Consider the following 22,220-nt stretch of genomic DNA (forward strand, 5'->3'; position numbering starts at 1 on the left):
CATTTTTCCTGTAAAACTCCAATAATCTTTGTTTTATTTACAAATTCGAAGCAGCTGTGAGACATTTTGGGAATTGACTGTGTGTCTGCATGTGTTTGTCAGAGAGATCTAGTATGTTCCCTTGATTGCTGACATGTTGAACAGCTGTAATTATGAGATACACTTCCATTGTTGGGAAAAGATCCACAAATACTCTCTGAACCACTTGAATAAAAATAGAAATCTGAAAGAGACTGTCTAACCCATATACACGCTCATATAATATGTGGGCAAATGTTTTTCAAGATTCTCTGGTTGGGGAAAGCATACATCAGTCGGTTCACGTCGCGTCAGGATTGGCAGACAGAGGAGGCTTATCCTGGTTTACAGGTCTGTACCTTTAGTTTTTTTGCCCAGCTACACATTACAAGTCCTGCCCATTGCTCCCGCTGTCTGAGGCTGCGCACGCAGTGGGATGCAGAAGGAGTGGTGGAGCGCGCGCGAGTGACCGAGGCGAGCATCGATTATTACATAGGTACGCTATCCTAATCAACTCAACAGCTGTTTCCCCCACTGTATACCCGGTGGTCACGCGAAACATAAATGGACGTGAACCTGTGACTCTGAAGTCGCACCTCCCCGAGGCACTGAACGGGACGAAAGTCGACACAGCGCATTCCGAAGGGCCGGTGGGTGTTGGTCGTCAGTGGAAAAGATGGGCACAGTGCTCTCGATTTCTCCCACGTCCAGAAAAGGAGGGATTCTGGATGAGAAGACGGATGGAGCTAGCGGCAAGACGGAGAAGAGTCTCAAGCGCCATTCGGTGCTGATATCGGCTCTGACGTGGAAGCGGTTAGTCGCTGCCTCGGCCAAGAAGAAGAGTGCCAAGAAAGTGAACCCGAACCCACCCGTTTCTCAGATCACTAACCGCGTTGACCAGCTGAACAGCGAAAATCTTAAGAAATCTCAGTCAGGCTCCGAGCGCAAGACGAAGCCTGGGCCACTCGCAGTGCCAGTCCCTACAGTACCGGATAAAAGCCTTCGATCCAGTCAAAGTCAGAATGCATCCCAGAACGGAAAGCAGCTCCTCTCGGTCCAGCGGCAACCGAGCAGCCGCTCCATCATCTCGCCAAGACGAGTCATCGTGCAAGCCTCCACTGGAGAGCTCCTTCGCTGCCTGAGCGAGTTCATGTGCAGGAGGTGCTACAAACTCAAAGAGCTGAGTCCAAATGAGATCATCCTGTGGTTCCGAAACGTCGACCGGTCGCTGCTCATCCAAGGCTGGCAAGACCAGGGTTTCATCACTCCCGCAAACTTGGTGTTCGTCTACCTGCTCTGCCGGGAGGCGGTGACCGAAGATATTTCCAGCGAGTACGAGCTGCAGGCCACCTTTCTCACCTGCCTGTACCTGGCTTACTCTTACATGGGCAACGAGATCTCGTACCCGCTCAAGCCCTTCCTGGTGGAGACCAACAAGGAGGTGTTCTGGGAGCGCTCCCTGCGGATCATTGACAAAATGAGTGCCAAAATGCTGCAGATCAACTCCGACCCGCATTTCTTCACCGAGGTTTTTCAAGACCTCAAGAACGAGGGTGGCTCGAGCGATACGAACGGAAGATGGAATAATAACCTGGACCGCTAAGTTTGGCTCGTGTCAAAGGGAGAGAGAAGCTCTCTGATACCTCTCCACACCCTTCCTTCAAGGGTGAAATGAATGTAAGGCCCGACTGCTGAAGGTGTGAAGAGTGTTTCACTCTATTGCTGGTTTATTGGAAACGGACAGGGGGATTTCGCCTCACCTCCATGAGAGGGGGTTTACGTTAATACATGTGTAAAATACAACCTTCATAACCCAGTGAATGTTACGAGCGCGGTCTGGGGTTTCTTCATAGTTCACTTAATGCATGCTTAAAATATTCTACTCGTATCATCATTGTGGTTTTTGGAGAAGAAGAAGAAAATAACGCTATCTGGTGCCGAGCTAAAGTGCGAGATGTAAATTATTAGCTTGTGCATCAGTGTTGGGGTCTTATTTTTCTATTAGTTTCAGAAACGATGTTGTCACCGACGCTGAGCTGTCCAGGGTGCTGGCCTGCAACAGACACTCTCCGCTTGTCTCCTGTGGCGCCTGATACTATCTATCTGAACGTTGAATGTACTGTTTTACAACAAAACGATTCTCTACAGTCATATGTGCCAATTGTCATAGTATAAAACGTAATGTTTTATATTGTATATTTGAAAATATATGAATACAAATATCCCCAGACTCTCTGCCGCTTCTTTATTGTTTTGATGATGAAAAGGGGACAGTCGATGCATCGGTTCGTGATTGAAGTGTCCTTTTTGCTGCGTTTTTCATCTAGGCATAAATGATCAAGGTTTTGCTGACATTGGCTGGCGCTGGCATAATACTGCATGCGGACAGAAAATCTGGCTAGTTTGATTTAATTGAAAATGATTTGCGTTTACTCTTCCATATTTTAACAAAACTCGACCACTGGTAAAATTTGAATGCGTGAGAACAAGCAACAGTGTAGCCCAGGGATAGTGTCTACGTCATTCCTGTGCAGGCAAATGACCGCATGCTTGAAGATAATCAGTTGGATAAGCGGCGCAGTAACAAAATAAATCCAGTGCATGGATTCACCGGAGGCTTTTCACTTTATGTCTAGCTGTGCAAAATCGTTTTATGTTCATTTCGGACAACAGACACCTACATTTAATCAATCGTTCGTGACTATGTTCTATGTATAAATATGTATCGGCTTCTTTTTTACTCATAGCTGGTTGCTAGCCGTGGTGCTGAAACTCGCCTTCAGTTCCTGCGTTACTTTCCTTAATAGGTCCACATAGATATGTGTTTTGTATCTATGGAAACTAAGTCCGTGACTAAATATGGGGGGACCTTGAACTTGGTCGATTATCTTACAAACCTCGACACGACTCTAACATATCACGTTTCAGAGGTTACAGTAAATTAAAAATCAATATTCTATAAAACATTAGATTTCCAGATGTCAGGTACGACTTGATTATCTCAGTAATCAAATGATCAGTTTTGTAAAAGAATCATATAAAATCGGGATTTAAATATACATTTAACACTATCTATTTATTTGCATTTATGTAGTGAGTTTTAAAACATTTTAATATTTAATACATACTTATTAGCTATATACTATTATAGGCTATAATTTAAAAAATGTCTATAAAATGTTCTCTGTATAATATACTATTTTTAGCTTATATTTTACAAAACTTTTTTTTTTTTTTTTTTTTTTTTTTAAATGCTGACACCGCTGGACACAGGGCACTGGCATAGGCTACTTTTTACTTTCTCTTATCGGTACAGGTAGCCTAGTCCTCAAGAGAAACGTCTTCAGTGTAAAAATTGCCTCAGAGGGTGCATGAGTCATTGAGCGAATAAGAAGCAGCTGGTTTGAAACGAGAGAACCCCAGAATTTGTGAATAAAACACGTGGTTCGGGAGCTCGAACATTTGATTGGCTGGATTTTGGTGCAGTCTGATAGAAGTGTCATTGTGACGGAAGGCTGCAGAACCGGGCCATAGGAATTCTGCGGGCGCATTCCGCTCTGTCTCTATGACAACGGCTATATTAGTAAAAGGGTCTGATCCGGATCGAGCGTGGGCTAAGAAACGCGAATATGGGTATCTCGTACAACAACTGTCTCTAAATATGAAAACCGGACGCCCTAGAGATCACTTATTACCAATATAGTGCATGTAAACGTATAACATCTCACCTATCAGTATTGATGTGCATAAATGCCCTTCCTCTTGACAGTGAAGCAGTGAGGCTGCAGATGTGAGTGTTAATGGGCTGGTATAGCCCTTAAGCCATTTACAATGAAGAAATGCACCAGCAAGCATGAATTAGGCAGCATTATTCCTGAATGAACCTTCAATGTGAAAATCATTCTTGTTAAGTAAGCGGTTTATGTAAGTGTATACTGCTGTCTGTAGGAGCCGTAGCAACCACGGACGGATGCAGCCGTAGGAATGCGGTTGCCGTGGAAACGCCAGCAGCGGGAAGCGAGATCCAGGGACCACAGAAAGGATGAAGCCGACAATTAATATTTAACACTGTTTCCTTTCTATTTTTGCCAGAGATGACTGTCAAACCTTTGGTGGGAATGTGGGATTAGTCGCTAGAGAATGCCATTATAAAGAAGCCTGAATACTAATGAATTCAGAAGGTATGGGCGAGAAAGACAACAAGAGAGAGAGGGAGATTCACTGGACAGAGATTCACTTCCAACCTTTCATGTTTCCACTGAAACACAAATACATGAAGGCCCAGGCTTCTTACCTGTAAACTATGTTGTACTATTGCTACAGTTTTTGGCAGATAACTGAATAATAGGCTAAAGGTACAAATTGCTCCTTATCAACTCAATTGGACACAAGATAACTCCCTTTTTTTTGCTTTAAACAATATCTAATAAATAGGGTTAAATTAGTGTAATTGTGTTTTTTTCTGCAGTCATCTCACTGGTAAAAGGTGCCTAAATTTACCTGAATTTGCCCTTTCAAAAATGAAATAAAACATTTTAATTACAGTAAGTAAACATTTAAGCAAATAAAAATTTTATTACTATAAGTTATTACTTTTGCTACAGTTTTTGACAGAGAATTTCTGGACATTTTATTAAGCTAAACATTTATTTATTTATTTATTGAACAAACATTCTGCATACATTTTCAAACTAAACACACATTAATTGGTAAACGCAGCAGTTTGCTGTTCAAATTCTTTGTCCAACAGCAGGCAGGACACATGTGGGCTCATGTCCTCAACAAAGTCAAATGATGCAATGATAACTTCTCAAGCATAACAAATGATTTCAGGTAAAAAAAAAAAAAAAAAAAAAAAAAAAACTGCAAGCAGAATGTTCCTGTTGATGTCATTTTGTAAAGAGGTCAGGGTTAATTTCACTCTCTTTTCTGTCAAAGCACAGACAAACATGAAAAGTTCAGATACAAACACACTGACATCCTAATGAATTCACATAACACAGTTGATCCTGTGAAGTTGCCCTCTCGAGGCTGACATATAATGTATCATCCCAGTTAAATATCAGTTAATATCTTTTTCTAGGTCATCAGCACAGCATTAGCAACTTTGTACCTCACACCTTTTTCAGGAGGGGGCTTATGTCTTTCTGTACTGCAGGCTATATTGGTATGGGCTAATCTTGGCTATGAGATTACTCTATTCTCCCTGTACATGCATTTAGCCCCTCTGAGACACTCAGCTAAAAGTGGAAGACATAATCCACATCTAGTATGAAAATAACATGTGGGCCAAGACATAAACAGTTTTGAAAATGAAGAGAACAAACCTAAAAAAAATATGTCATTACATGATATTTATATATATATTTGTGTGTGTGTGAGACCCTGGACCACAAAACCAGTCATAAGATTTATAATTAATCATCATTTTTCAAAACTGAGATTTATACAACAACTAAAAGCTGAATAAATAAGCTTTCCATTGATGTGTGCTTTGTTAGGATCGGACAATATTTTGCCGAGATACAACTATTTGAAAATCTGGAATCAGAGGGTGCAAAAAAATCCAAAATACTATGAAAATCACCTTTAAAGTTGTCCTCAATTAAAATCTTTGCAATGCATATTACTACAAAAATTAAGTTTTGATATATTTACGGTAGGAAACTTACAAAATATCTATAAAAGAAAAATCAATAATTTTGACCCATACAATGTATTTCTGGCTGTTGTTAGAAATAAACCTCAGCAATTTAAGACTGGTTTTGTGGTCCAGGGTCATATACATACATACATACATATATATATATATATACATACATACATACATACAGTATATATATATATATATATATATATATATATATATATATAAATATACCTATATATATATATATATATATGTGTGTGTGTGTGTGTGTGTGTGTGTATGTGTGTATGTATGTATGTATGTATGTATGAGCTGAGTTCTTTTGCCATTTTTCCTCACAAAAAAAAAACTTATGACACAAGCACTCGTGCGAAATAAACAATGAGGCAACGTTATTAATATTATTCAAACTCCTTTCTTTTGAACAGTAATTTTTGTCCCCTGACACAACATTTGTGAAACTTTGCCAAGGACTTCCAACAAAAACAACTCGCCTACACAATGGTTAGATAATGTAAAAGAGGGGGAGTCATCAATGCAGCTTTGATGATTTCATACAAACATAAATGAAGATAAGGACTGAATGAGAAGACTGATTTGAAACAATAGTTATTATTAAAGATCAGTTACTTTGGATTTTTTTATTATATGTACTGTAGTAACATTGATAATATCAGTTAAACCAAAGGACCATTTTGCCTCAGCTCTGATCCAACACTGCACCTTTTTTTACATTAAAAACCTCTGCACCAGCTTTACCCCAATATGTCCCTTTCCCTTCATGGCAAGTGACAATATTCATGTGTTTTACTCCTCCTCGTGGCCTTTCAGAACCCCTCAGAACATTCCCAGTGCTCCACAGTGAGACTCAATGGGAATTAGGCTTCTTCCACCCACCTGGCGCAATTATGAATAAAGTCTCAGAGCTGAGAGATATGATTATATAAGCCCCGAACATAAGCTCACTCAGCATCTTCAGGATTCAGCTTGTATGTACAGGGCAAGTCAGGGCAGAATAGAGCAGCAGGTTACGTGTGTATGTTTTCAGTGCAGTTAAGCTTATCAGAAGGTTTTGTAAGGTCTTTAACCCTCTAAAGACTCTCTAATGCCTCTAAATTATCAACATGATCAAAACTTCACTGAAAAATCTTAACACAATCTATTACATGCCCTACTGATCGTTTAAGAAAGTAAAAGATCTATTAGTATAATTTTTAAAATATCTTTCTTTGTGTTGTGGTACAGATTTATTTATTAATTCTTTCATTCATTCATTCATTCATTCATTCATTCATTCATTCATTCATTCGTTCAATTATTCATTCATTCATTCATTTATTGTGAAATCTTTTCTAAAAACTTTTTTAAAATAAATAAATAAATAAATACATAAATAATAAAAATTCAATGATGAGCTTAGGTTTTCTTGATTTTTTCACACACAATTTTATTATTATTATTTATTATTATTATTATTATTACTATTATTATTATCATTATTATTTAGAAAAATCATGTTAAAATTTGAGTATCAAATATGATAAATCAGGCTTTTGAGGAACATTTATATGTACCTCTCTCAGTTAACACTGTTTTGCATTACATGTGTTTGACCCATACAATAAATACTACAGAGCTTTGATCATAAAACTATTATATATATTTATATATAACAACAATTTTGAAAAAAATAAGTAAATTCAATTGCAATTTGCAACAAACTGTTTTTGTATATGATACACATATACAAACTTTTTACAAATATTTTTTAATAAATAAATTTTGTCTAAAGTTTCAATAAAATGCTTCATTTAAAATTAGATTTCAAATGTCAGACTTTACATGGTTAAGTAAGAGTGTAGCTGTACCATAAAGATTATAATATGAAAAACAGGTCTTTCATACCATCATATCCATTTTGGACCATATTTTGAGGATATATATATATATCCTCAAAATATGGTCCAAAAAGGATATGATGGTAGAGAGGTACATATAAATGTTCCTCAAAAGCCTGATTTATCATATTTGATACTCAAATTTTAACATGATTTTTCTAAATAATAATGATAATAATAATAGTAATAATAATATTAATAATAAATAATAATAATAAAATTGTGTGTGAAAAAATCAAGAAAACCTAAGTAAATACATATATATGATAATTTTATCTATAATGATAAGTTTAATCTGTAAATTAAAACACCAGTATAAATCGCTCCATTGTTTACTGTTATTTGGTATCTGACAGAAAAGTGAATGACAGACTGACACAATCATAACAAGGAATGATTCATGTGGGGTCATCAGCACCTCTGCCTTCTAGAACACCATTGCCTGAGTGTTGCCATGGTAGCCAGCAGTGGCAGTAACAGCAGAGTGAGAAAAAAGAGTGAAAGATACAGGCAGCTGGGAAGGAGCAGGAAGAAGAAGGAACGTCTAGTACTGTTCAGAGCACAGAATAGAAAAGAACGGAACATGAGAACATGAATGGGGACAGTATAATGATGGCTGTACAGCAGAGAGGAAAATAGGCTCTGGAGTATGTTTTTGGGGGTGGTGGGCGGTAGGCATGATAGGTTGGTGGTAAGAGGGTGATTTGAGTTGTTTACAGCTGATTAAACTCTCCTGATGAAGAGACTTGTGTAATGGCTGGTATAATTAGCATAGCAACAGGTGCAGTGTTAGTTCTTTAAAGTGCAGAGGCGTCATTTTGTGTTAACCAGGTTGATGAGTCTGCATCAGCATCCTTGGAAGCATTTCACCCATTTAAGTCACAATAGAATGTCTAGTAGAATTTATTAGAATCAGTCATGTGCTTTTTCTATTAAATTTGGACATTCAGTTATCAATTTAAAGGAATAGTTCCCAAAAAATTAAAATGTGCTGAAAATTTACTTAGGCCATCCAAGATGTAGATGAGTTTCTTTCTTCATCTGAACAGATTCTATAAAATGTAGCCTTACATCATTACATCACTTGCTCACCAATAGATCTTCTGCAGTGAATGGGTGCCATCAGAATCAGAATTACGAGTAATCTCACAAGAAATCCACACAACGCTCATCCATCAGTTAATGTCTTATGAAGTGAAAAGCTGTGTTTATACAAACAAACAAACAAACAAACAAATAAATCCATCATTAAGGTGTTTTTACTTTAAACCATCCATAATCCCATAACAGTGCTTCCTCCCCACATCAAATCCATTAACATATTTGTTTAGAACTGATTTTACTTTTCAGCGGCACTTGATCTCTGCAGATTTCTCTTCTGATGAGACAAAATTATTTTTTTCAGTGGTGAATGCAATTTTATGTATACAGCAACAATTTGAATGTCATAATGATGGATTTGTTCATTACAAACACAGCTTTCTACTTAACAAGAAGCTAATTGATGCATTGGAATCCTTAGGATTACTTGTGGATTATTGTAATGTTTTTCTCAGCTGTTAAAACTCTCATTCTGATAGCACCCATTCACTGTAAAGGATCTATTGCTGGGCAAGTTTTGTTATGCTAAATTTCTCTAAATCCGTTCAACTGCACTGGCACTGTTGGAGAACAAAATTTAGAACAAAATTTGAACTAATTTTAGTTAGGTTGGATAATGACACTACTGAGCTAAATAATGATACTATTGTCTTCTCCTGAGCTGGTTGTAGCCGAAATGAACTTGTTTCATGACTGATGAATTAAGTGTATACCAAGTGTAAACTTGTAATAATAATAATAATAATAATAATAATAATAATAATAATAATAAAAAGTATTTTCATCTTTCTAACAACCTAAACTGTGTGACAACAGAACGTTTCGATGCAAAGAGCAATGACGCCATCATGTGGCAACATGGAAGATTTGCGATTTAATTATTAATTTAATTTAAAGTATATAAGTTCGTTCTAATTTAAAAATTCATATAATATAATTCATAATATAATACAAACAGAAATGCAAAGTAAGTTATGACGTCGCAGTCATAACCTTTTGCATAGCTAGACATTTTTATTTTAATATTATGAGGTTTTTTTATATGTTGGTAATTACGAGATATGCTTAACTATATAGTTCGTTGTCTGCCTAGATACTGTATTTGTTGTATCAATTTTTGTATCAATTTTTCTGAATCATTTCAACGACTTTTAAACAAAATACAAATTGTTAAACAAATAAAAATGTTAGAAACGTTTTTAAATTATTGATAAACTGTGGTCTGCACCTACTGTATGTATGAAAACAACCAGCAGATGGCGCTTAATGATCATTTTGTGTGCTGCCAACCTGCTATCTCATAATATTTGAATGCGCCTCGCTAATCAAAATACTACATTTGCTAGCCCTTTGTAACCGATTGTGTTGTGTTGTGCTGTTATAAAGGCGCTGTAGCTGTGTTTCAGTCATGCGTGCTGACTACATTTTCATATTCTCCTTAATTCTTCTTAATTTTCTTATTTAACCTAATTCAGTGAAAATCAAATGGAAGCTTTTGTGTAGTTTAGAAATTAATGAAACAATATCTTGCAAATACATAGATTTCAAATATTATGAATGTTTTGTTAGTTTTGCTCTCTATTATACAGCTAGAAGATGTCAGCACCGCGGACAGCTCTCGGTGATTTACTATATAAAATCTGATCAAATAAGGAGATTTAAACCAACTTCTATGTAATATTCAAATAGCCAATGCCGAATCATCATAAATAAACATTTTACGCAGCATAACTCAATAGATCTGGCAACACTGCACACAGTAGAAACAGCCATCATCTCGTGCTTTTGTTTATTGAAAATAAAATACAATCCGACAAGAACAATATACATTCTATGTCTGACATTAAGAAAAAAAAATCTAATAGAAAATAAAATAAATCTCAAATCTAATCTAAAGATGTCTAATCTGAATTGAAAATATTTGTTAACAATATGCTAAATCTTTATACTGTCAGCACAAAGGCTTGGATAGCCTTATAAGCTGTTGTCAATTTGCTATAAAATAATAACACAATCTAACGTTAAATTTTCTGCCCACGGTTTGGATAAATCAAAGGAATGGCGACAAACACACTCTTTTTTCTGGAGTTTGAAAAAGCGTTTATTGCCTGATTTGTCTCAATATCATGCTGTCACTTGATACACAGTAGCCAATGGGAGAAGAGTGGGGGCGGACTTAGTGCTGAATTCTGCGGATTGATTGGATCTGATTGCTGTGGGCCTGGGTGCCATACTCATAATATTTCCTGTATTCTCCCTGACGTCTGTCTCTCTCAAAGATATACTGGTATCCACGGTAACCTGGAAACTGGTAGCCCACCCAGCTGCAGTAAAGGCAAGAACAACATATAATTATTATTGAGATAAATCTCTCTGCAGAAAGAAGTAATACATTTACAACTTATAGTCCTACAGGAGAAATGGAAGATGGCTTACGCTCCAGAGTTGACTTTCAAAGAAGGAACCTCCTTACTGCACCAGCCCATGCCTTGAAGAGAGGGGTAGTCATCACACATCTCGAACTTGCGTCCCATCATGTCCTCACACTCGTACAGGGTAATTTTACTGTCACTGTGGTTCTGGTGATGAAAGAGGACAAAAATTAGAACCAGAAAGTATGTTTTGAGAGGTTTACATGTCAGATGCAAGATGTCATTTTAATAAAGTTAAATTTATTAACATTATCACACGTTGCCATTTTCAGTACATCACAATATTGATTTTGTGATATTTCACAAACAAATCTGATTTATTCTAAAAATGAAAGGTAAATAAATGAGACACTTAAAATGCATTAAATGCAAAACTCACAGCACACTTGATGGGTCTGAAGGAAAGCAGGTGCTCAGTGCGGTAGCTGCTGTTTCCGCTCCAGGCCTGATAACAGGGATAATCTCCCTTCTCCAAGATGAACTGCTGACCCTGATACTCTGGGTACTCATAACCCACCCAGCTGCAAAAATTATTCATATTATATATTATCTCCCAGAAAACATATTTACAAATATATACAAAAAAATGCTTATATATATATATATATATATATATATATATATATATATATATATATATATATATATATATATATATATATATATATATATATATATATATATATATATACACTGTATATATTAGAGAGAGACAGAGAAAACCTTTACTTGTAAAAAAAAATATACACATGTAAATTTTTAAAATTATCTTTCACACACACACACACACACACACACACACACACACTTACGGGCCATTGTCCACCTTGATAGAGCGAATCTTTTGGAAATCCCTGTCCAGAATGTTTGGGCACTCCAGCATGAACTCACAGCGCTTGCCCTGGAAGTTTTCCTCTTCCCACACTGTGATCCTCCACTGCCCCTGCTGCTCCATCTGCTCTCGCTGATTCATGATGGCCACCTGTCTGCTCTCTCCAGCTACTGGCAACATTAAGGGATAAGGTTAACAATACAACAACATCTGCCCTAACCTGACAGATCACAAACATTACTATTCAACATTCAGGCTTAACCTATGACCTCAGTGCTTTACTTTTAGCGTCAAATTATCAAAAGAAAGATTACTGACAGTGCAAGAGGGACCTTGTTCTAGGTCAGTTAAGAGTAAATGCATTTCGTACAATTAGGCCCTTTCAATTTAGCTGCGACAAGAAAAAAGGGTCCCTTTCTGACACGTTCCTTTCTTTGCACTAAAACAACCAGAGAAAATCAATAGTTTAAGTTTGCCATCATAGGTAATAGGGCCCCATGAATCCAGCAATGGCTGAAATGCCTCAGTTCCAACATTGCTTTAAAAATTTATTTAGTAACCACCAGAAATGGGTGACTTTTCAGTCCATGGAAAAATTCACAAAGGCCTCTATCTCCCGTCATTCATGACGATCCATGATGATTGTGTCCGTTCAACACAAATGAGCATCAGTTTATCCATTTTCACAGTTAAATCCACTTTCAAGAAGTTTATGATGTTGATTTTGGCAGCATGACGGCGACCCATACTCACATGCAGTTTGTGGGAGAGTTTTGGCGTAATTAACGTTGGGGGTCGGTCCAATATGGGGTGTTTATATAGCTGCTGTCACTGCAGTTACTGCAGAATGTGCAGAGGGACTGCCAGCTCAGCAACATGTGTCAAAAGAGAGCTTTAGTCCTGTTATTGTCTAACAGGGGCTTCAGTTTTCTGACTCATCAGAAAAAACAAGGCCCAGCCATACAGTTTAACACAGACACATTTACACACTCTAAATGCCCTTGCAATGTCCACTGGCTGCAGATTCATGGGGTCCGCTCAAGAAATAGTAAAACAGTGTCAGAAAATGATTTGAAACACTGATTTTGCAGTTCATAGGGAAGCTTACTGATAATTTTGCTTCTTGTCAGTTGATGTTGCACAAATTTAGGAGAAGAAATAAGAATCTGCTGGTAAAGATATCCAACAACCAGTCATCAATCTCAGCTAAAAGGTATTTTCAGCAGTAATCTTGTATTAATCCTGTCGTTTTCGGGTTTTTTTTCCTTTTCTTTTTTACAGTGGACCATCCATCCATGATGTGCTATGTTCTCAGAGGTTCAGGAACATGATGCACTATTGTAAGAGTCCGAACAAAAGGTACTGTTGTTCAATAGCTCCCATCTTTTGTGGGGGTACAATCATTGTACCACCTACAGGTGGACTACAGATATTCATGCGGTTCATTTTTCTTCAAGCACGTTCTAGTATACTGAATATAAACTTCGTAAAAACAAGCTGTTTAAGTGGTTAAAAAAAAAGAAAAAAAAGAAAGAGCTTTTGGGAACTTCTGAAAGAACACAGAAATTCCCTCTAAACTTAATATTGCTTGCACAATTTATATGCTGCTATTTTTTATACATCTGCTATATGGGTGTTTCTATAACTTTTATGTCCCAGAGACTAATTTATATTACGTATTATTCACATTAAAACAGTCTTGGAAGCTTTAGTACCTATATAATTTGCTTTTGTCACTTTTCAAATGCCTTGTATATAGATTTTATTTTACCTTTGTCCCAAACCTAGACTTTAAATCTTATGAAAATCCATTAATACATATTGAAAAAAAAAACAACAAAAAAAACCCCAACACGCCACACACACACGGAACATAGGTCTGACATCACCTCCCCCTCCCGGAAGGCACATCCTCATGCCACATACAATCAACAAAGGGGATGGGTGCCCTGGAGGCCTCTTAGGACTGGCTTGTACAGGATGGGAAGCCTCCAGGGCGGTACCAGTTCAGGGGCCCATGGCGGAGCAGGCAGCTCAGGGTGCCATGGCGGAGCAGCCTCCGTGGCCCTGGAATTGGAATTAGATTTGGCCACCCTTGCCGGAGATGTATACTTAGGCTTGAGAGAGGAGCGGCTGCTGTTTCTGGGCTGAGGACTGGAAAGGATCTTGGGATTGGAGACAGAGGAAGGGATGTGGATCTCAGTACTGACCAGACAGATGTTAATGTTGGGTCCGCAACTTTGGCCCCAGGTCAGTGCTGTTAGAAGTCCATTTGTGGGCTCAGGGAAACATGAAAGGAGATGGGTGATCAGGACCATTGGTTAGGCATGTGGAGGGTCCCAGTGTTGGATGAGCCGGAGAGGCAAAGTGTGTTTCAGAGGGGGCTGGATGAGGATGGTTCACGTTTTCCTTAACTTCTTCTACTTCAAAATTTGAACCATTTAAATACAGGATGAGATTAATCAACCAAACTCGACCAAAAAGAATTCACACACAGGAAGACTACAGCGAATCATTTCTTCATCCAGACCATACTGAAAACAAGCACAGAGTGAAGCAACATGCCAGCTCACCCAATGGGAAAGCTCAAGGAATTCCTCCACATACCTTTCCAAAGGCCTACCACCATAGGCACCACAGCTAGTCTTCAGCCCAGTTCATCCTTGTTGGTCCAGTGTTCTGTCACGTTGCTTACTTTGTTGGGATCATGGAGATGGGGACATATATATGTAGAACAGTCCTTAATGATCCAAAACACGGGTAACACAGGGCAGGAAGGAACACACACATTGCACATAGAATGCATGAAATGACATTAACATCGGACAAAGGAATCAAGGGACAGACTACACTATAAGTACTGACACAAACGAGGGTAATTAACCAGACACCCCTGAACCAAATAATACAATCAGACATAAGAGAAGAACTAGGTCAAGGAGAGCACATAGGGAGAAAACACAACAAAACAGAAACATAGGTCTGACAGATACGAATTGCGACCGTCCCACAGTACCATAAGCAATAATGGTTCTAATGCAGTTCAAAACTACAAGTGTAATTGGTTCCCAAAAAACAAAAGTCAAAAAGACCATGCTTGAGATTAAATATGAGACATGTTATGTGTAAAGAATACAAAACTTGACATTGTCGTTGCACATAGCACTTTCTGGTTTCGTTGCTGCTATGTAACAACCTGCACTGTTGAACTTCACTTCAAATTCTTCTCTGTACATACCTCAGCATATTCCTCACTTGTACATTCCTGTTTCTTTAAATATTTATTATATATTCTCCTTTCTAGGATTATCATGTACTGCCCTGTACTCTCAGGCTTTTTATTTTATTTTGTACAGTCTTATTATCTTATCTCCATGTTTATTACATTATTTGTCTTATACTTGTCTAAGTTTGCACAATCTATGGAGCGGACCTAACTTACATCTTACTGCTGGTTATGTATCATATTTATAACTGAGTATGTGACAAATAAAAAAAAATAGTTTCTTGAATTTTCTCGTTTTTGGGCTACATAAAATGCAGCTATGAAACAAAGGATAGAGCCATTTTGTAAAAACTAAATAAATAAATAAATAAAAAATCACTGCATGATTTAAAAAAGATAAAAATTCTGATGTGATGCATGACTGATGTGATGGGGAAGTCGTGGCCTAATGGCTAGAGAGTTTGACTCCTTACCCTAAGGTTGTGGGTTTGAGTCTCGGCCGGCAATACCATGACTGGGGTGCCCTTGAGCAAGGCACTGGACCCCCAACTGCTCCCCGGGTGCTGCAGCATAAATGGCTGCCCACTGCTCCGGGTGTGTGTGTGTGTGTGTGTGTGTTCACTGCTGTGTGTGTGCACTTTGGATGGGTTAAATGCTGAGCACGACTTGGCTGTATGTCACGTCACTTTGACTGTTGGACATTTTTACAGTAAACTGGCCACAGAACCAAAAGAAACTCCAATGTATTATTATCAAAAAATATGCAAAAAAAAAATAGTTTTAATTTTTAAATCATATAAATGGATGTTAAATGACAGAACAGGCATAAATAAGGTTATCTTCTATAGCTTTCTACAACCACCAAAAATGTAAGACGGTTTTTATATTGGTCCAACAAACATTGTGCAGATTGGGGGATTGTATAGGCCTACATTTGCTTTTAGAATTGTATGTATGAATTTATACTGGTTTTTAATACATTGTGATGATCAAAAAGTCAAATGGATGTTTGATCACGGATTATATACTTATAGAAATAAGTGAGAAGTGTTTCTATGCTTCTATGAGTGTGAGACAGAACAAGCTTAGTCAAGGCTGCAGGCTAATCACATCTTTCCTTGCATCACTACAGCAGTCATTTCACAGTAAAATTAGTCCATTTACATCACAGGCCAGCCTACTCTCTCTCACACACAGATAACCATTCAAAGTAGCACAGTGAGTCAGCCAGGTCTTAATGAACCAGATTAAGACAAGATAGTTTGGGCTTAAAATGTGGGGTAAAATTTTCCAAAATTAGTAGTAGTATAGCACATACACTACTGGTCAAAGGTTATAATAATTAAGATTTTTTTAAATTCTGTTATTGGAAGAATTCTCTAACGCTCATAAAAATGTATTTAATAAATAAAAATACAGTAAATACAGTTTGAAATAACTGTTTAACTGAAATGTATTCATCTGATGGCAAAGCTGAATTTTTAGCAGACATTATCCTTCAGAAATCATTCTAATACAATAAGTTGGTGCTCAAGAAATACTCCTTTTTATTATCAATGTTAAAAACATTTGCTGCTTAATGTTTTTGTGGAAACATCACAGGAATAAATTACATTTGGAAATATATTCAAATATAAAATTGTTACTTTAAAATGGAATAGTATTTCACAGTTTTTACAGGATTTTTATGAAAGAAATGTGAGAATATAAGTGACTTCTTTCAAAGACATTAAAAAAGTTGTAGAATAATCAATAGTATACATAAACACTCTCTTATTACCCTGAGAATCATTCACTCCATTCACTCTTGGAGAGAATCCCGTGCTGACACAATGTACTATATGGAGCTTAGTGTTCCAGGACCATCACCTGCTTCTCACTTCCCCAGTCATTCAGCCATTACACAGAACAAACAGGTAGTGTTTACACATCTGCCCCCACTCCTGCTGTCAGCGTGCTACACCCTACACCTGTGTGTGTGATGAATGTTTATTAGTGTGTATCTCATTCCGTGTGTGAACGACAGGGTCAGTTAGTATGCAAGCGCTGTGTGTGTGCGTGTGTGTGTGTCTCTTTCATAAATCCATCTGTTCCATGGTAACACTCTTCGTCCCCTGTTCTTTCTGCGTCTCTATGAGATGGCATTAGCATCCTCATGTTGTCAGGTAGACTTTGGAAAACAAGTGCTGTCTGGATGACGCACATCTCCAGGGCTGTTAACCAGTCACCTGTCCTTGGAACTATATTCGGTGAAGTTTACACACACCTTGAATATAATATCCACCATACAGACATGCAGCACAACAGTTACACCAATTTCACTGCCAAATTTCTAATTTGCATTCATTTTAAAGATTCTATCTTTTATGTAAATGCAACAGACAAAGAAGTTGCAGTATGGATATGTTTACTGGAATGGAAAAATGGAACAGAAAGAACACACACATATATATGCACTTTGGATTGGTTAAATGCAGAGCATGAATTCTGAGTATGGGTCACCATACTTGACTGTATGTCACTTTGCTTCACTTTATAAATAAATATATATATATATGTATATATATATATATATATATATATATATATATATATATATATATATATATATATATATTAAAAATAACTTTACATATACAAAATAACATTTAAAAAAAAAATTTTTTTTGTATAGATATGGATGTATAGCAGATGCGTCCTACAAAATGTACTTTCTGTCGTTTTAGGATTTTCTCATAGACAGTGACAAAACTGGTGCCTTTTTCTGCTTGTAGTACAAAGCTGAGGGCCAAAACCACCTGCCACATGTTCACTAGCACCATGGAAACTAATCCTGCTCTGTGTGTGAAAAACAGGCCCTGACAGCTTAAACTCAGACATCTGCATCACCAACAAATATGCTGTAACTCTCACTCAGGGTCTTTGTTTGAGTGTGTGTGTAGTTGGTGTGTTTTTCGTGTTTGTTTGCAGCTGTGTGTGTTTTTGTCACATATACATTTTTGTTAGTAACAGTATATTCATATATAAAATGCACCTTTTGAGAAAGAAAAAAAAACACTACTTTTGGGCTGTGACATTTAAAGATATTTATAATTATCAAATGCTGTATATTCATCACAAAATCAATAGGGGAAAATGTATCACAGTTTGCATACAAATATTAGGAAGCACAATCATATTCACCATCATTTTTTGAACACAACATATTAAAATTATTTCTGAAGGATCATGTGACACAGAAGATGGTAATAATGGCTGTGGATTCATCATCACAGAAATAAGTTATTCTGAAATAATTTCCAAAAACTTTCACAATATTTCTGTTCTCATTGTATTTCTGATCAAATAAATGTCTGGGATAAAAGACTTTTATCACACACATATGCACAATATAAAGTGCACTGATATTCATGCAATATAAATCATGTATTTTAAAATGTGGCTTAAATGTCCATATATGTTTTTGAGACTCTGTATAGGGCTTGTATGTGTGCATGTCCATGTGTTCTATGCAGGTGTGTTTATGTTTGTTTGCCAGATCAGTCAGTAAACGCTCCAAACAAAAGATCCTTCTAATTGCTTTGGGCATACTGAATGTTGACCTCAATATTTCTCAGTTTAATTGGTGATATTGAAGATACTTGTATGTCCAATCACAGGCTGTGAGGCAGCCTAAAGGCACTTGCATATTTCATTAGTGGTATTGTAATGGTCTTTGGCTGAAACACATGGCCCCTGGAGCCTCTTTAGTTGCAGTAACCTTCAGCATCATCAAAGCAGTACATGAAATTCTGATCTAATAACCACCCTCTGATTTCACATCTGCTATAAACGACAATGTTTTGCTTTCAGCTAAACTGCTTTTGTCTTAATACTATGCTTGTATAGTCTATGAGCTTTGTGGTAGGGTTTAATAGAAGCAACAGATGGGAAAGAAAACAATGTGCCTCACACTATAACAATTAATATAATGCATTTGTATGGTAAACACAGCAGAGAAGTGCTATAAAGGTGCACTGCCAACCTAATAACAGCCACAGATGTTGAATGGCTTTATGTGCGTGGTATCCAGAAGAGTTGGGGTAGTAATGGTAATTTATTTGAATTAATTTGACTTGAGAGATATGGATTCCAGGGTGAATCAATGTGAGCCTGTGTGAAACAGCCAGGAGCAGATGGCCAGGCTGATGGAGAGGGAAGAGAAGTCCATGCTCCTCTAGTTAATGTTTTACCGGTTACCTATTAGAGCCGATTACCCATTACCCCTTCTGCACATCAAACTCTCCACTGACTTTCCATAGTAACCATACGCCTCCACAGTTACCAGGCCAGCGTACGTGTGATAACTCAACATACAAACACTGAGGAGTTACGAAGAACTTTATTTTGCCATTACATCACTGCAGCATGAGAACTTCACCCTCATTTATAAACAGCACAGGAGAGAGGAAGTGGATAACTCAACAAACATGATGTTGGATAACGGATGACACTGTAAATCATGACCATTGCAGAAGACAAATGATCAGTTGTGGCTCATTCATTTTGAGATACATTTTTTTCCATTTAAAAAACAATTCCAAAAAAAAAAAAAAAAAAAAAAAAAAGAGCACAGCAGTTACTCTTGCTTCTAATCCAAAAATGTCCCAGAAGTTTGGCACTGAAGAAGTTCTGCACTTGCTTAACGCGAGCCGAACGAACAAAACTGAACCCACATGTATTGTGCGTGTGGCTCAACGTAAAGCAAGTGCAGTTTATCCATCGAAATTCTGGGGGTGCGTTGTGATAAACTCCAAAGTTACTGTAGAAAATACTGTCAAAAATGTGAATCCGTAGCTTTTCATTCATCTAATTTTTCAGCTGTGTTCCCTGCCCATAACCTGCAAATAAGTAAAACAGTTAAGGTACATCAAGTAGGATATACAGTACTAGTAATACTTTATATGTATTTTAAAATTTAATACACTCATATTTCATTACAATAATGTTTTTCCATCTATTTAGCTTTCCTTAAACACAATTTCTACTCAAGTTTAATAGTTTTTAGAGTTTTGGTAATTACTGCAGAAATGACATTTTACATTCAAACTGGTTTAAAAAAGGTGCAATGGATTTTTCACTGCAGGATGGAATTTTGACAACACTTTCATTTTACTTAACTAAATATAACTAGGGTTAAATTTACTTTACTAAAAGGTTTAATTTAGAATTTTTTTTTTTAGATAAAGGGCACAAAAAAGTTAAAAAAGAACAGTAACAATATAAAAATAGGTGTTGATACTCTAGTGTGTATAGGCTATATCAAATTCAGATTTAGTAACAGTAAAAAAAAAAAAAAAAAAAAAAAAGAAGAAGCATTTTACCCCAATCTGTCTATGCACGGACCTTAGGGAGCAAAAAAAAAAAAACAACAAAAAAAAAATACCCCAAACTAAGAAAACTCCTTTGGATAGCCTTATAGCTTATTTTTATTTTACCTGTCTTGCTCACATCTGTAGTTTCACATCCAGGTTGCTCTGTGCTGTGGAAGGCCTCAATCGACACGCTCGTTTCCGTACCTGCAGGTGCTGTGAATCAGCTTGGCCAGTGACGGGTTTTTATAGTCGACAAAAATCATGCCCCCTGTCCTCTTCCCGCAGCTGTAAAGGTGCTGATCTCTCCACGCACCTGCCGCACTTTAGAGCAGGTCTAATGTTGACCGAGGGGCGGAGTGAGATGGTCCTGCTGAAATGTGGTTTGGGCCTCCAAGGCTTTAGATGCAAATTTCTTTTTAGCTACTTATGCGATCTAACAAGATATGATATATATCGATATTTTATGTGGATTATCTGGTCGTAAGCGGTAGGCTACAAGTTTTTGAATCATTCAGTCGACGAATCATAACGAATAAGAAGACAAGGAAGGACTTGCTGTTTCACGCAGGGCGGGTTTAATTTGCACAAAATTTACATGACACTTGCAAATGTTCTTTTTTTCCTGATTCAGATCAGGCGCTGAAAAAGTAGTTACCGGATGAACGTCAACTACTACTTTAGATAGCCATGTGCAAAAAAAAAAAAAAAATTAAATAGCAGCAGTCTCGTATCCGTTTAACTGGTAGAATAATGTTACATCAAATATGAGTTATATAGGCAATTGCCCTACATATAGCCTATTACATAACTGCATTTGTTTTACCTCATATTAAATATGTAACTTTTTTTCTAAAATGAGATGAGATGTAGGCTGTGTGTAACATCCAGAACCTACAGGTGCATCCCAATAAATTAGAATGTCATGGAAAAGTTCATTTATTTCAGTAATTCAACTCAAATTGTGAAACTCATGTATTAAATTCAATGCACACAGGCTGAAGTAGTCTTTGGTTCTTTTAATTGTGATGATTTTGGCTCACATTTAACAAAAACCCACCAATTCACTCAACAAATTAGAATATTTCATAAGACCAATAATAAAAACATTTCTAGGGAATTGTTGGCCTTCTTGAAAGTATGTTCATTTATGCTACATGTACTCAAAACTTTGTAGGGGCGCCTTTTGCTTTAATTACTGCCTCAATTCGGCGTGGCATGGAGGTGATCAGTTTGTGGCACTGCGGAGGTGGTATGGAAGCCCAGGTTTCTTTGACAGTGACCTTCAGCTCATCTGCATTTTTTGGTCTCTTGTTTCTCATTTTCCTTTTGACAATACCCTAGATTCTCTATGGGGTTCAGGTCTGGTGAGTTTGCTGGCCAGTCAAGCACACCAACACCATGGTCCTTTAACCAACTTTTGGTGCTTTTGGCAGTGTGGGCAGGTGCCAAATCCTGCAGGAAAATGAAATCAGCATCTTCAAAAAGCTGGTCAGCAGAAGGAAGCATGAAGTGACTTTGGTTTTCAAAAAACACAATGGACTAACACCAGCAGATGACATTGCACCCCAAATCACAGACTGTGGAAACTTAACACTGGACTTCAAGCATCTTGGGCTATGAGCTTCTCGACCCTTCCTCCAGAATCTAGGACCTTGGTTTCCAAATGAAATACAAAACTTGCTCTCATCTGAAAAGAGGACTTTGGACCA

General features: G+C 37.2%; 2 protein-coding genes and 1 long non-coding RNA gene across 4 annotated transcripts; 1 reads left to right on the plus strand and 2 right to left on the minus strand.

Annotated features, from left to right (window-relative positions):
* The first annotated feature begins 373 nt into the window (after positions 1-373).
* Positions 374-2,240, plus strand: LOC122137650 (cyclin-dependent kinase 5 activator 1-like). The gene has a single exon (XM_042725600.1). The coding sequence runs from the start codon at positions 695-697 to the stop codon at positions 1,619-1,621; it is 927 nt and encodes a 308-aa protein (XP_042581534.1). The 5' UTR covers positions 374-694; the 3' UTR covers positions 1,622-2,240.
* Positions 2,241-10,743: 8,503 nt separating this feature from the next.
* LOC109055485 (beta-crystallin A2-like) lies at positions 10,744-12,809 on the minus strand. Of its 2 annotated transcripts, none has more exons than XM_042725601.1 (5): positions 12,685-12,809; positions 11,912-12,101; positions 11,479-11,620; positions 11,104-11,246; positions 10,744-10,991 (listed from the first exon to the last, which is right to left on the minus strand). In XM_042725601.1, the coding sequence occupies exons 2-5, from the start codon at positions 12,070-12,072 to the stop codon at positions 10,844-10,846; spliced, it is 594 nt and encodes a 197-aa protein (XP_042581535.1). In that variant the 5' UTR covers positions 12,073-12,101; positions 12,685-12,809; the 3' UTR covers positions 10,744-10,843. The 2 variants fall into 2 exon arrangements, with proteins under 2 accessions (XP_042581535.1, XP_042581536.1); XM_042725602.1 differs by having other exon boundaries at positions 11,912-12,098; positions 12,685-12,734.
* A 6,710-nt stretch (positions 12,810-19,519) lies between these two features.
* On the minus strand, positions 19,520-21,169 carry LOC122137651. Its single transcript, XR_006154992.1, has 2 exons — positions 20,635-21,169; positions 19,520-20,037 (listed from the first exon to the last, which is right to left on the minus strand). It is a non-coding gene; the product is annotated as an uncharacterized LOC122137651 (long non-coding RNA).
* Positions 21,170-22,220: the final 1,051 nt, after the last annotated feature.

The sequence above is a fragment of the Cyprinus carpio genome, chromosome B6, assembly GCF_018340385.1.
Source record: "Cyprinus carpio isolate SPL01 chromosome B6, ASM1834038v1, whole genome shotgun sequence".
Taxonomy (NCBI): Eukaryota; Metazoa; Chordata; class Actinopteri; order Cypriniformes; family Cyprinidae; genus Cyprinus; species Cyprinus carpio.

Coding starts and splice junctions, on each gene's coding strand:
- LOC109055485 (XM_042725601.1), bottom strand. CDS start 12,072: ATGAATCAGCGAGAGCAGATGGAGCAGCAGGGGCAGTGGAGGATCACA. Junction 11,621..11,911: donor ATCAAGGTGGACAATGGCCC/GTAAGTGTGTGT, acceptor TAATTTTTGCAG/CTGGGTGGGTTATGAGTACC. Junction 11,247..11,478: donor TCAGACCCATCAAGTGTGCT/GTGAGTTTTGCA, acceptor TTTCATCACCAG/AACCACAGTGACAGTAAAAT.
- LOC122137650 (XM_042725600.1), top strand. CDS start 695: ATGGGCACAGTGCTCTCGATTTCTCCCACGTCCAGAAAAGGAGGGATT.